This window comes from Cavia porcellus, unplaced genomic scaffold (assembly GCF_034190915.1).
Source record: "Cavia porcellus strain 051 isolate PalLab524CR breed Dunkin Hartley unplaced genomic scaffold, mCavPor4.1 scaffold_49, whole genome shotgun sequence".
In the NCBI taxonomy this organism is placed as follows: domain Eukaryota; kingdom Metazoa; phylum Chordata; class Mammalia; order Rodentia; family Caviidae; genus Cavia; species Cavia porcellus.
The window spans coordinates 3,028,192-3,041,687 of NW_026947532.1; the positions used below are offsets into that span (position 1 = coordinate 3,028,192).

The following is a 13,496-nucleotide window of genomic DNA, read 5'->3' on the forward strand; positions in this document are numbered from 1 at the left end:
CCTTCCCTCCCTACCACGGCACACAGAGAACCGATTTTAACGTGTTTGGTTCCTTGAAAAGAAAAGATTCCTGTCCGTGTACTCCACCTGTGCCAGGCACTGTGAAAACCGAGTAGACCTGGCCCTTTGTCCTCACGGAAACCACCATCTTGGTTAGAGCCAGGCGAGGACCAAAGGAACACCCAGGATATTGGTGCCCAGCGGGAGAGGACAGGAAATAAGGTGCGGCCTCAGAGACTTCCAGGGAGGGAGCCTTCCCAGGTGCCTGGAGGCGGGTCCCAATGCTTGGCCAGGCGCACAAGGCCACCTGGAAGGAAGGCCCTGGCCAGCCCCACTGGACAGACTGCTCTTTATCCTGGAAGCCCTGGGTGCTGCCACAGGGGCTAAGCAGGGGGAGAGATGGCACCAGCCCTGACAACCCTTCCTTCCATCTTGTCACAGCAGAGCCCCTTTCCTGCGCTTTCTTGGGGCTGGGGTGCGAGGGGGGGACTGAGAAGTTCACGGGGATGCAAAGCACCTAGAATAAGCGCTTTGGAGTTCTTTGGAAACCAGGGCAGTGCCCCGGACCTCATGGCCCTGGGGAGTAGCTGGGAGTGAGTTTTTGCGAATCTTACCCTCAGTGACCCCTGGCTGTCAACCTGGAGGATGGTGGGGGGCCACCGGAGAGACCCACAGTGGTCAGGGGGAAGAGAGTGGTGCAGAAGCTTCCAGAGAAACTGCCGCTCGCTGCAGCTCTGCACCCCCCGGCCCCGCAGCGAACAGCGGTAATATTTACCAAGTGTTCCTGGGAAAATGAGTGCAAATTGCCGAAACGCAGTACATTCGCAACATAGGACACTTAATGAGCCCAGGAGGAAGGTGGGTGTTCCAGGGAAATGTCAGTTGCAGCAGTGTAAACAGAAGGCTTCCCAGTCTCTCCTCTGCCTGACGTCAGTCTCCGGTTCTAAGCGGGCCTGTGAGTCTAAGAGAGACTCAGTTCTAGAGATCAAGGAGACTGGGGGGCTGTGGAGGGCCAGGTGGGTCCAAAATAGCAAAAAGCTATTGGTGGTGGGCACCAACGTGATCTCATCGGAGGAACCCTAAAACTTCCAGTGAGGCATCCTGTGCGTCTGTGGAAACTGCATCCTTGAGGACCGTGGGGATAGGGATATGAGGGGACCCCCCAACTCCTCAAATGGGGTCTTGAGGGTGGATTGGGGTGAGTCGTGGGGGACAGGACCAGTGCAGAGATCCAGAGAGCCCTCTTGCTGTGCCCCAGGGGACCCATGTCTATGGTTTTTGGGTTACAGCTGTCAGAAGGGACTGCATGGTGGAGGGTTGAACTTGTGTCACTGGGAACTACCCTCCCGCCAGGGAGGCATCTCCTCAAGGTCAAGATGAAGGGCACCCATGCGTTTCCCACCTTCAGCACCTGGGTTTCCCTCACATGGACGCAGGGATCCACAGCCTCGGCCTGGTAGCCCCAGTGGCTTCCTACAAACCCATCGTCCCGGGCCGGGTCTGTGCTCCAGGAGGGGAAGGACACCGAGGGCAGCGGAGCACTCACATGGCCCCCTCTCCTCACAGTCCCTGACAACATCGTCATGAAGGTGCTGAAGCAGCGCCTCAGCCAGCCGGACTGCCTGCAGAGAGGCTGGGTGCTGCACGGCTTCCCTCGAGACCTGGACCAGGCCCAAATGCTGGCCAGCATGGGCTACAGCCCCAACAGGTGAGCCGCCCCGCCGGGGCCCACCCTGCCCACCCGGGGCACCCTCCCGCAAAGCATGCGGCTGATGGCACACTGGACAGCTGTCATTTCAGGGGAGCCTTTCAGAGGGTCCCGAAGTGGAGTGTTCCCACCCACCAACCCCATCTGCCCTGCATCTAGAAGCCGTGCTCTGGGCTGGAACCTAATTCCCTCATCCTTAAAATGGCAAGCAATGCCCCCAGGTCTTCCTTCCTTGCAGGATTGTTGTGCAAATCAGCTATTATTTTCTTCTATTGTAGCAGTTTAGTGCTTTTGCACTTAAATCATTGAGGCAGGTGGCATTTACAGTGTCACACACACACACACACACACACACACACACACACACACACACTTGCAAAGGGTTAGAGCAGTGCTGATTACTGCTTTGAACTCCACGGCAACCACAACCGCGAGGTAAGTACTGCAGACTCAAGTGAAGCCCAGCCTGGGCCAAGGCCACAGAGTTCAAGCTTGCGTACGTCACCAGCCTGGACTAAAGCTGAGGCAAAATCGAAGGCCAGGCGGAGGAGCCCGAAGCTCCCTGGTGAGACAGGAGCCCCTGGCTGGGCCGCCTGGCAGGAGGCCCTGGGTATCCTGGGGAATCCTAAGGGGAATGTGTGTGGCCTCCTCCGCCTGGACCTGGCTAGGAAACAGTGGCAAAAATAAGGCAGGCTGGCAGTGGGTCAGGTCTGGTGCTTTGTGGGTGCTGGCTGGGCCTCCCAGGCAGGTGCTGTAGGCTGTGCACTCGGGCTGTACTTCCCTCTGTAGCCAAAACACTCAAAATACCGGGGGTCTCCTTCCGAGCTTCCTCTGGCCTCCCAAGTGTCTGTTTCTGCATGCTGCTGTGCTGTGAATTAGCTCTGTCGCATATACTGGATTTTAACTGGCAGTGCGGACAACCCCTGCCGTCACCTCTCCCGAGGACCTCATACGCTGATCATTCCAGGCAAACGTTACGGCACTGTTACGACGTACAAGGGACAGCCACCGTGGGAATCAGGTCGGGCATTGCCCTCAGTCGGCCAGCTGTGGTCCTCCATAGTGGTCCGGCCTGGCAATCCCCTGTCTCTCCTCGTTAGCAAGATGGTCAATGCTTTCGTATGTTTCTAGATATCATTTTATCTGTTTTTCTTGTTGCTGAGACGGTATAATATCATCCATTCTGTTTTCTAAATGGGGTTTTATGGAGAACAGGAGTCACTGACTCTGTTAGTTTATCTCGGTCCAGGCTTCTTCTGGAACTCTGCCTGTTCTGACAGTTCCCCCGCCTGGGTTCCTCGGGTGGACGTCGGGCCATCTACACCTCTTGCCCTTCCGTCCCTGATCTTCCTGCGTTAATGCTCTCGCTTTTACTCCTGGGTGGGACTTGCAGGGCAGAGGCACGCTGGACTGGCCTTCAGGGCTGACCTGAAGGACCGCCGTGCAGCAAGCCGTGCATCCTGGCTGTTGCTCTGAGGACTACATCAGCTTTTCACCTCTTCTTTATTAGTGAGCGGTTTTATTTTGGCACGTTTGCACACAACATAATTTAGTACCTCACCCCCCACAACTCTGTGGTCCCGTCCACCTGTCTACAAAAGCTTTGCTTTTCTGGGAGGGCTCCAGCGTGTATATAATACACTTTAATCATATTCACCCCACCATTCCCTGCCCTACGCCCCTGTGGCCCTCCCCCATTCCCTTCGTCTTATCTGATAACAGTCTTTCTCCCTACTATGTTACCATCCTTTAAAGTTCCACATTTTAAGGAGAGCATGTAACATTTGCCATTCTGAGTCTGGCTGATTCCATCCAACAGGAAGATCCCCAGACCCATCTGTTTTCTGCAAATGACAAAACTCTGTTCTTCATGACTGAATATTACACTGACTTGTACAGAGGGCACATTTTCTATGCCGGTCACCCGCTGTGGGCTCCTAGGCTGGTTCTGTATCTTAGCTATTGTGAATTGTGGTGCAACAAACTGGTTGTGTGGGGGATATATGACTTCTATACAGCTGAGCAGTGGTGAGCATTGGTGGCTCAGTGGTAGAGTCCTCACCCCCCGACACACAGGGGAGGCCTGGGTTCGATTCCTGGCCAATGCAGAGCTGTGTGGGACACCTTTCTATGCACAGAAATCTTACCCTTTACAGCTAAACAAATACAGCTCCATGGATTTAAACCTCCAAATTTAAAATTTGTGTTGAATCTTATACTTTTTCAAGAGAATTTTTTTCTCTTTTTGTCATATTGCTATGAGTTATGTCGATGGATTTTCTGGAGTTTTTTTCCTTACTCTTTTTCCCTGGTTTTTTTTGGTACAGGTATCAAACTCACAAACTTACGTTTGCCAGGCTGGCGCTTGTGCCACTGAGCTAAATCCCCGGCCCTCTTTTCTTTTTTAAAAATAGGATTGCTAATAGCAACACACACACACACACACACACACACACACACACCCCAAATAACCTTGACTTTCAATATTATTCTTTAACAAAATATTATTCTTTCAATACTATCTCTGTCTACAGAAGATAGTGTTTGATCTTTATGACCCTGGCCTCCGCTGTCAGACCTCTGAATGTCTGGTTATCCAGCAAAGGCCTTTGCAAATGTAATTAAGGCTGCTGCCAGCTCACCATGCAGGAGGGGAGTGACCCTGCTATCTGGGTGGCAATGTATCTTTTACTTTAAGGATCTGTAAAATTTAAACAGTAGCTGTGTTTCCAATCATACTGTGTACTTTCTTGGTTTGATGTGCCACGTCCTCCAGTTACTTCTCAAATTGTTTTTTTTTTTTTTCCTATTAGAAGTATTTTATTTTTAATTTTGGTCAGTCCCTGTTTGCAGATCACGGTGGTCACAGGCCAGGTGGGAGCTGGTGCATGTACAGAGCACATCTTCCTGCTTTTGCAAACTTCTTCCCCTCCTCCCTCCCGCTAGCTCACAGCCCCCTCCTCAAATTATCTTTAGCAAATTTAGCAAATTAGCAAATTATCTTAGCAGCCCACTCACTTGAAGGACAGGGCAAGCCCTGGGGCCACGTACACAGAGCCAACTGCAGGTGCTTCCCTCTGTGCCCTGGATTCCAGCGAGACCCAGCGCAGCCTCAGGGTGGCCAGGGTCAGCAGGAAGGGAAGGGCGAGCAGGTCCAGGGCGCCTCAATCCTCACACGGTAGGCATGTGTTTACCCAGTTTCCTCATTTTTGTTATAGACATGGACTCTCACCTATGCCCGGTATTCTTCAGTCCAAAGAGTCTGCACTTCACCCTTTCTCAAGAATTTCTCCTTGCCAGGTGTGGTGGCACAGGCCTGTCATCCCAGCACTCGGGAGGCTGAGGCAGGAGGATCACCTCGAGTTTGAGGCCACCCTGGGAACCTCACGGGCTCGCTGGGCAGGTGTGGAAAGATCTAGAACTTCTTCTCCAGCAAGCTCCAGTCAATCCTCCTGTAGAAGCCACAGTTCTGATGGGTCCGGCCTGAGATTTGAGGGTTTTCGGGTGCACCTGGGTTTGTCCCTAGTGTGCCCACAGCTGATCCTAGACTTTGCTTTCTGAGATGCACTCCACTGACCGCTGGCCGGGTCCTCAGTGCCCCTTTCCTGCATTTCCACCTGGAGTTCTGGGAAGAAACAACATTTGCTGCGTGTTCCAAGAAGCCCTTTGCACCAGCCGCTCGCGCTCTGATCCTTTCCTCAGTTTTACTTTCGGGCTGTGCTTCCCTTATTTTGTTGGTGACACGGCTCAGAAGCCATTTGGGAGCCCGGGGTGCCTGGACGGGTTCCATAAACTCTGTCTCCCTCTAGACAGCATGAAATTGAATTTGAGATTTTTTTGTATTCAGTCGGAATGCGTTTCCTACTATGTTTTGCCTTACTGTTTATTTGATGGTTTATTACTCTTTCCTTTGTATTCCGTCTTTTCCTCACGCTGTCTGTCCCTTGTTGTCCTCTGCCGCCCCCTCTGCATCATTTAAAGGACACCCCTTTCCAGCCCGATACTCCCCCCACCCCACACCATCAAACCTGCATTTCACAGTTTTTCCATTCCGAAATATAATGAATACCTTGACTCCTTCACATGAAAGATGAAAAAACAAGTGATCCCCATATAGCACCCCCCAAACCCCCACCCATTCTCCATCCTGAGGGCTGGGGGAGCAGGGACAGAATAATCCTGATTTTTTTGGCCAGTCTTATGACACACAGATCATTATTTTCCTTCCGCATTGATTAGGCTTTTCTTCCTAAAAATGTAAGAATTTATATTCTGTTTTTCACTATAATGGCTGTACTTAGGAAGTTTCCCTCTCTCCTGAGCCGGATTATGCTTTCAATAGCAGTTGTTTACATAATTCAAGCTGTCTGTTGACTAATTTTGACTGATCTGTCGTTTGATGGCACGATGTCTTTGAATCACCTTCAGCAAAGGTACACAAAATACTAAACTTCTGGGTTCTTGCTTATTTGAGACTGATTCTCTGTTGTCTTCACTTGCAAACAGCACCTGGCAGAGAAATCTTTGATCACATCCCCACACACACCTGGCATCCTAAATCATTTCTGCACGGTCTCTCACATCTTCTGGGGCCTGAGGCCAGTGAGAATTGTTTTCCATTATAGATAATGTGCGTCCTTTGTGTGGATGTGTTCACAGGATCTCTCTCTCTCTCTCTCTCTCTCTCTCTCTCTCTCTCTGTCTCTCTGTCTCTCTCTGTCCAGGCCATACATATCTCAGGCCCAGTCTTGATTCTCTTTGTTTTTATGTTTGTTTATTTTTGCAGGTTGCTCTGGACCTTATGAATCCTTTTCACACACAGCATCTGGGGAGATTCTCTTCTCGTAGATATATTCATACTTTTCTAGTTCATTTGCTTGGTCATCTTGAAGAGAACTGATTCTGTGTATATTGGGTATTTAGCATCTGTTTTTCACAATTATGGGACTGATTTTTTTTTTCCCAGTAGACTTTATCTTTTCCTTTCCTGTTTTATTTTTTTCAAGTCTGACCTTCATGGATTCTTTTATTCTTTTCAGGGCTTTTGCTTCTAGTTTTCATTTCCATACTGTTTTTATTTCCCCCTTGGCTCTTTTCCTTAAACTTGGCCAGATTTCTTCTCACTTCCCTTTTGAAACTCCCGTTGGCATTTCTTTGATTTACACTATCATAAAGCCTGGTCTTAATTAATTAATTAATTACGGTGCCAGGAACAGGCCAAGGGCTTTGTATTTGCCAGGCGATCACCATACCTCTGAGCTCCATCCTCGGCCTGAATCTCTAAACTACTTGACTGTACTATATTTTCATCTAAAGTATTCTAATATTTCTTGGTATTTTTTTGTACCGGGAATCCAATTCTCACCTTTATTGGAGTGACCCTCCTTTTCCCCACAACCTTTTCCTCCCCTTTTCAGACACCATCTACACCCAGATCGCTTGGCTCCGAGTCGCCCTGCTGTGGGTCTCGGCTGTGGTTTCCTGCACCTCTGTAATAAATTACCACAAACCTGGTGGCTTCAAACAACACATGTGCACCCCTGATTCCTGCCAACGCTCTGGGGAAACCTGTTTCCTGCCTTTCCCACGTTCCAGAGGCAGCCACATTCCTGAGCTCCTGGCTCCCCCTCGTCTTTAAACCAGCAGGGTTGCCATGCCCAGAGCTTTCTTTTTCTTTTTTCTTTTCTTTTCTTTTCTTCTTTTTTTTTTTTTTTTTTTTTTTTTTTTTTTTTTTTTTTTGGTCTTTTTCTTTTTTATCGGTACCAGAGATCGAACTCACAACCGCACACTTGCAAGGCAGGCGCTTATGCCGCTGAGCTAAATCCCCAGCCTGCCCAGAGCTTTCTTCTGCACTCAGATCACCCTCTGACCAGAGCTGGGAAGCTTCTTAGATTTTAGGGGCTCCTGTAATTGGATCAAACCCTCCCAGGTAATCCGGCATGATCTAACCATACCAAATATCTTCCCCTAACCTCATCTGCAGAGTCCCTTTTGCCATGATTGATTTGTGGGGATGGGGAGGGGTCCCCAACTTGGCAGTGGTGGTGGAGGGGCATCATTCCATCTTCTGCTGTAGGAGTCTCTTCAACTCTGCATGGGGCTCCTAGCCCGGAACTGGAGGGAGGGCTCCCCAGTGAAGGCAGAATCGTGTGTGCAGCAGACAGCAGCGACCCGAGCTCCCGGGGTTCCCTCCCCTGTGCGGGGGCAGTCAGGACCTGTGTCACCCATCCTCCTGGAGCTGTGACAGACTCAGCACCAGCACCAGGCACACGGGGCACTGCCAGCCCCTTGTCTGCCCCAAAGCGAAGTCGCCGGGGACCATGCAGAGTGTGCCCTTTGGAAAAGGTGGTGGCGGGTGGCACTGACCCTCAGAGGGAAGGATCCAGGCTTGGGTTCTGGCTCTGGGAGGATACAGAAAGCCGGGAAGGTGGCGTCAGGAACCGACTTGGCTTAGGGCAGGTTTGCAAGTCAGTCCGGCTTTCTCCACCACAGAATCAAAACCACTTGGTAATGGCTTAGTAAATACGGCCACAGAGCAGACAACAACCAGGACACTTGACAAAGATGGTCAAGTGCAATGGAGATGTAACTGCACGCTGTCACTACGCTTCTGTGCTTCCCCAGAGGGCGGGTCCCCCTTCTCCCCTCCTGTCTCGTCTCTCCCATGTCCACCACCTTAACCATCAATTAAACATTCCTCATGATTAACTCAGAAAGTAATTTCAGCCCTTAAACCTTCGAGTCCAGATTGAAGCTAAGAAAGAAAAAATCATCTCGAAGGACCCCGTCCAGCACTGGGATGCATACCAGGACTGTAATCCTGCTTCAGTCTGTGATGCCAAGTATAAAACACCCCCACGGCCGCCGTGTCGCTGGCTTGACGTCAGGAAGAAATCGTGACAGAGTTATAGCCTCAAAATCAATCTGGGGATAGGAACGCAAAAAGAAATCTATAATTCAGATACAAAAACAATCTCCAAAGGCCCTTCTTTAGGAGGGTTTGATGAAATGAGATTAAAATAAATTTACATATAGATCAATTTTATTATTAAAATATATGCACGCTGGTAAATAGTTATTGGGGGAGGTGTGAGCTGTGCTGTGTGTTGGACACAAAAATAGACCCCCTTGGCTTCTCAGAAGACAAAGTGCCGTCTCCTGGCCAAGTATAAATCTCTCCTCAGAGCTAATAAATGGGCAGCATGCAGATGCAAGGCTTTGTCAGGCTGCTGCTAGTGACACCCTCCCCGGCGCACCGGTCTCCACATTCCGGCATCACAGGGCGAGGGAGATGAACCCGGTAATTGATGTGTCGAAAGCAGGGAGAAGAAGTTATCGGGGAACGCATGAAACGGGCCATAAAGTTTGTTAAAATGCAATAATCACAGTGGCAAGAAAAGAAGCAAAAGGAAGAGGACAGACAGGAGGAAACAAAAGAAAGAGCTCGCTGCAGCCGCAACAGGAGCCTGCCCTGCCGGCTAGGAATAATTCATTCCGAGCCGCAAGTTCACAGCGCTGTATTTTCTTTTAAAATTAATGTTTACTACAGAGGAGGGGGAGGGTCGGGTTCCGATGGAGGCGGTGCTGGCAGTGTAGACAGCACCGGGCCTGCATCGCCTTCTCCTCCTCCTCAGGGAGGGGGTGGACTGTGACCGGCAACATCCCCTCCCCAGCTGGCACCTCCTCAAATCCTGAAACGGGAGGCAGCGGGGTGTCCCCGATGGATGGGTCGGTGGCGGTGAGGGTTACAGAGTGGCAGCAGGGTCTTAGTGGCCTGCCTTCCTCCGGCGTCTGCTCCCGTCCACCGCACTGCTGCTGGCTGGGGGTCTCCGAGCCTGTGCTAGAGCTGGAATCCGTATTTGTTAGTATTGTTTGAAGGAACCTTCAAGCCTGTGTGGGCATCCAGGGGACCCTAGAGGGTTTGGAGGTCCCTGGGAAGGCAGGACAGGGCTCTTGTCACTGACAGGGAGTGGGCAGTTGGGTGACACCAGCCGTTTCCCCAGGGAGCCTGAGCGCATGGGTTGGAGGACGAGAAGCCGCACCCCCACACCCAGGGCAGCCGGTCCCCTCCAAACAAGGGGCTTTACAGTCTTCTTGTCAGCTTCCGGGGCCGGGACCCTGGGGGTTCCTCCCGGGCCACCCATTCCTGGCGGAGGCTGGCCTGGACTGTCCCTTCCAGGTAACTTCCGGTGCTGACCACAGTACCCATGTCACCTTCCTCTCCCGAACCTCTGTCCCCCAGTCTGTCTCTCCCGCATCCTCCTTTTGTTCTCTGTCACATCCAGCTCAGCAAGGACACTCTCCCCTGCCCCTTGTCCTTGTCCTGGCCTTTCCTGAAGAGCAGGAGTAGAGCGACACTCACTGCTTGAGCATCCCGCCAGGTCACCAGGCTGCAGCTCAGGGCTGCTCAGGGAAAAGGCCACAGGCAGCTCAGTGCCCTGGGCATTACTCTGTCCCCCTATCCTCTAGGACCAGCACTTCTCCTCGTGGTGGGCTCAAGAGGCTACATTTAGATTCAGCTTGGGTTTCCTAACTGGTCAGAGAGGAGGTCAGTGGAAACCCTTGGCCCCAGCACCGCTCTGGAGAGGAAGGCCCATGTAACTGCACAGGGGTTCGTCACTGGATGGAGCCTGAAGTGCAGCGGCTATTGGGGGCAGGAGGGAGGCTTTCGGGGGCCCCCCAAAGCAGCCTCTTATTTGACTAAATGCTGATGTGCGGAGGTAGCTGTCCATCTGTCTCCTGTTTCCGCAGAGCAGTCCATGCTCACACCCTCCAGGGAGGCGCCCGGCTGGTCCAATGGGCACAGCATCCCACACTGTGGGTCCCTGCCACCTTGTGGTAGGAGAGATGGAGAGCGCGCCAGGCTTCACCTGCTTGTCACGCCTGCACCTGCTGCTCAAGCCTATTTCTGTTTCATTTTGTTGTACTCCACTAAGTGTGAATCCCACCCATCCTTTATCTATGCGCAAGACCTTGTGGACACTCTGGGCTGGAACTGGGGAGGCCCCATGAGTCAGTGGGCAGCACATGGGTCAGGAGAACAACTCGAAATGGCTGGAGACCGCACCTGAGATATAGAGCCCCTTGACCCCCCAAAACTTGAAGTTTGTCATCAGGACATTCATCGCGTTCTTGCCGGGTTGAACCATCACTGGAGGGACACGCATGACCATCCCTGGCTGCCCTCTGGGACAGTCACACGTGTGTCACCAGTGACTCAGAGCCACCTGGCAGCAAGACAGATGAAGGAGGGCTCCTTGATGGCCGTGTTAAGAAAACAGCTCTGCGAAGCGCAGGTGTGGTTCCTTGGTTCCGGTACATTAAATTTTAAACACTGAGCTATTATGGTGCAATGTGAAATTCAGCACCGGATTGGGATGTCGCTCACATGCCAGAGTGCTCCCTCTTGATTTTAAAAAGCTTGCTGCTTCTTCATTCCATATGACAATTTCTTTCGGAAGCAAATTGGAAAGTGACTTTGCCATTTCTAATGGCTCCAAAGTGAGAAGGATGGAAAATCTGGCCGTGGCAGCAAGGAAGCTGAGGCAGGAGGATCAGTTTGAGTTCAAGGCCAGCCCGCTGCACAGTGAGTTCAAGGCCAGCCTGGACACCGAGACCCTAGCTCATAAAATTAAAAACCCAAGAAAACAGAGTGAGAAGGACGTGTTAATTTCCTCAGAGGACAGCAGTAGGACCAGAGAATTAAAATGCAAAACAGACAGGCTTTTTGCACGTGCAATTCCTCGCTCTCCCTCTCATTACCGCTTGGTCCTCCCAGGAAGCTCTCCCATCTCTGCAGCTGATCCTTCGGCGGATTAGGGGTAATAAACAGCCCGTTAATGGAGGCCTGAACCAGGAAATGGAGTTGGAATCGGCAGCAAACTCCGCGCTGGCGGAGGTTAATAACTCCATTACTGCTGCGCTGGGCCTGAGCCGTCGCCGAGCAGGGTGTTAGCCTTATCTTACTCCTCATTAATTGAGCTAATAGAACCCGAGCGACCCTGGCTTGCTGCGGCCATCGGAGAGTTTACCAGGCATGGGCTGGAATACAGATCATGGGCAGCGCCCGCCGCGGTGCCTTGCTTTTCGGGAGGAGGTGCTTTCCCAGGGCCCGCTGAGCCTCGGCCTGTCCTGAGAGCAGAGCGTCTATAGCAGGACGCCCTGTGTTGCTGGCTTCTATTGCGGGAGCTGCAGTGACCTGGAAAGCTGGTGTCCAGCCTAGGCTGGGGATGTCAGCTTCAGATGGATAGCTTTGGAGGAAGTGACCGTGGTCCCCCCCAAGGATCTGGGGTGGCGGGTGAGGGAGGAGCTGCAGCAGGTACTGGGGTGTCACCTCCTCTGGGGTCCTCTCTCTCTCTCTTTCTTTCTGTCTCTCTTTCTCTCTCCTTCTCTTGCAGCACTTGGCAGCTGCCGCTTTGGCACCCCAGCCTGTCCACTCCTGGAAATCTCAAGTGTCCATGGCCTGTTTCCCACGCTCCTGCTCTCCACTCTCTCCTGGCTGAGTGTCCTGTGTAGCTGGTCTAAGCCTCACTTTCTTTAGCCACGAATGGGGTCCCGGTCCTGCCCCCCTGCCCACACCATTGCAGGCCTGATAAGTGTGATTGCTGGGGAAGATTTGTGGTATGCTGTGTGCCAGGATACAAAACGGCCCACAACAGAGCAAGAGTGGGCACAAGGTTCCCATGAGGGCCGGGCTTGTTCGGTGACAAGGGAGGCAGCAGCGTGAGGGTCCCAGGGCACTGTGCATGCTAATCATCTCAGATCTGCTTCTCACCGTGCCTCAGTTTCCTCAGTCAGAAAGTTGGGGGGGGGGACAGGACATCAGACACACGTTAAGGACGGTGTGGGAAGGCTTGCTGCAGAACCTGGCACAAACAGGGCTCCTGGCGCCGTCATGATATTTGTCCCTGAGGTATGGGGCCCCCGTGCCTCTCCATGGAGTTTCTCAAGAGTCAGGTCAGATGGATTTTGACCCGAAATACCAAAATAGCACAGTTCCATGGGCAGCAGGTGCTCTTGGGTGTCTGCTTCCCTCTAGGCCAGTTTGGGGCCATGGTGGGAGCAAGGCAGCTCCTGTTCGACTGGTGACCGAAGAGACCAGGAAGCAAAGACCCTGTGCACCCAGGCAGACCAACCGTCATGGTGCCGGAGCAGCCCCACACACAGGCAGTAGAGGTGGTGCCCGAACCAATCTTTTAAAAATGTGTGTTTTTCATCTTTTGATAAGATTTGCAATGGCAGACCGGACACGGCGACACTCAAACAGACAAGGGGCTGTGCCTGGGCCTTGGCAGACAGAGGGCAGGCGGGTGGGGACAGCTGGCCATGGCGGACTCCTTGAGGATTGGCAATTTCCAGGCTCAGGGCCTGGGACTGTCCTGTGGAGGAACCCCGGGAAGAGAAGAGGCTGGGAAGAGGACTTTGCAGGCTGCCTTGAAGGGGGATGTATATTTAGCTGTCATGGAGCCCTGCTGCAGAGTGCTCTACTGCCCTGTCCAGGTTGGGACTGGATGCCAAGGACCTGGCTGTCCCTACCGTGGCATCCTTGGTTTTACCACACCTGGGTCCAGGCACACTTTAGGTGAGATTACAGCTCAGCCCAGAGGTGCCCACCCTGCCAGCTGCCTTTCTCCCAAATGTGATGGGCCTGCCTCTCTCTAAGCTCTGCCACCTTGCGTCCCGGGGCTGCCCGAGTCAACTGCCTGGTCCACCTGCCTGAGCAGAGGGCCACTTGCTCGGTGACAACCCAGTGACATGAGTGGCTGTCAAGCAGAGGGCATGCTCCCCA

General features: G+C 52.4%; 1 protein-coding gene across 1 annotated transcript in view; it reads left to right on the forward strand.

Moving 5' to 3' along the window:
• Positions 1-13,496, forward strand: part of Ak8 (adenylate kinase 8) — a 111,749-nt gene that overhangs the window by 59,936 nt on the left and 38,317 nt on the right. The window contains exon 11 of the mRNA XM_013153254.3: positions 1,567-1,708. Coding sequence (XP_013008708.2) covers positions 1,567-1,708 — 142 coding nt within the window. The remainder of the gene's footprint in view (positions 1-1,566; positions 1,709-13,496) is intronic.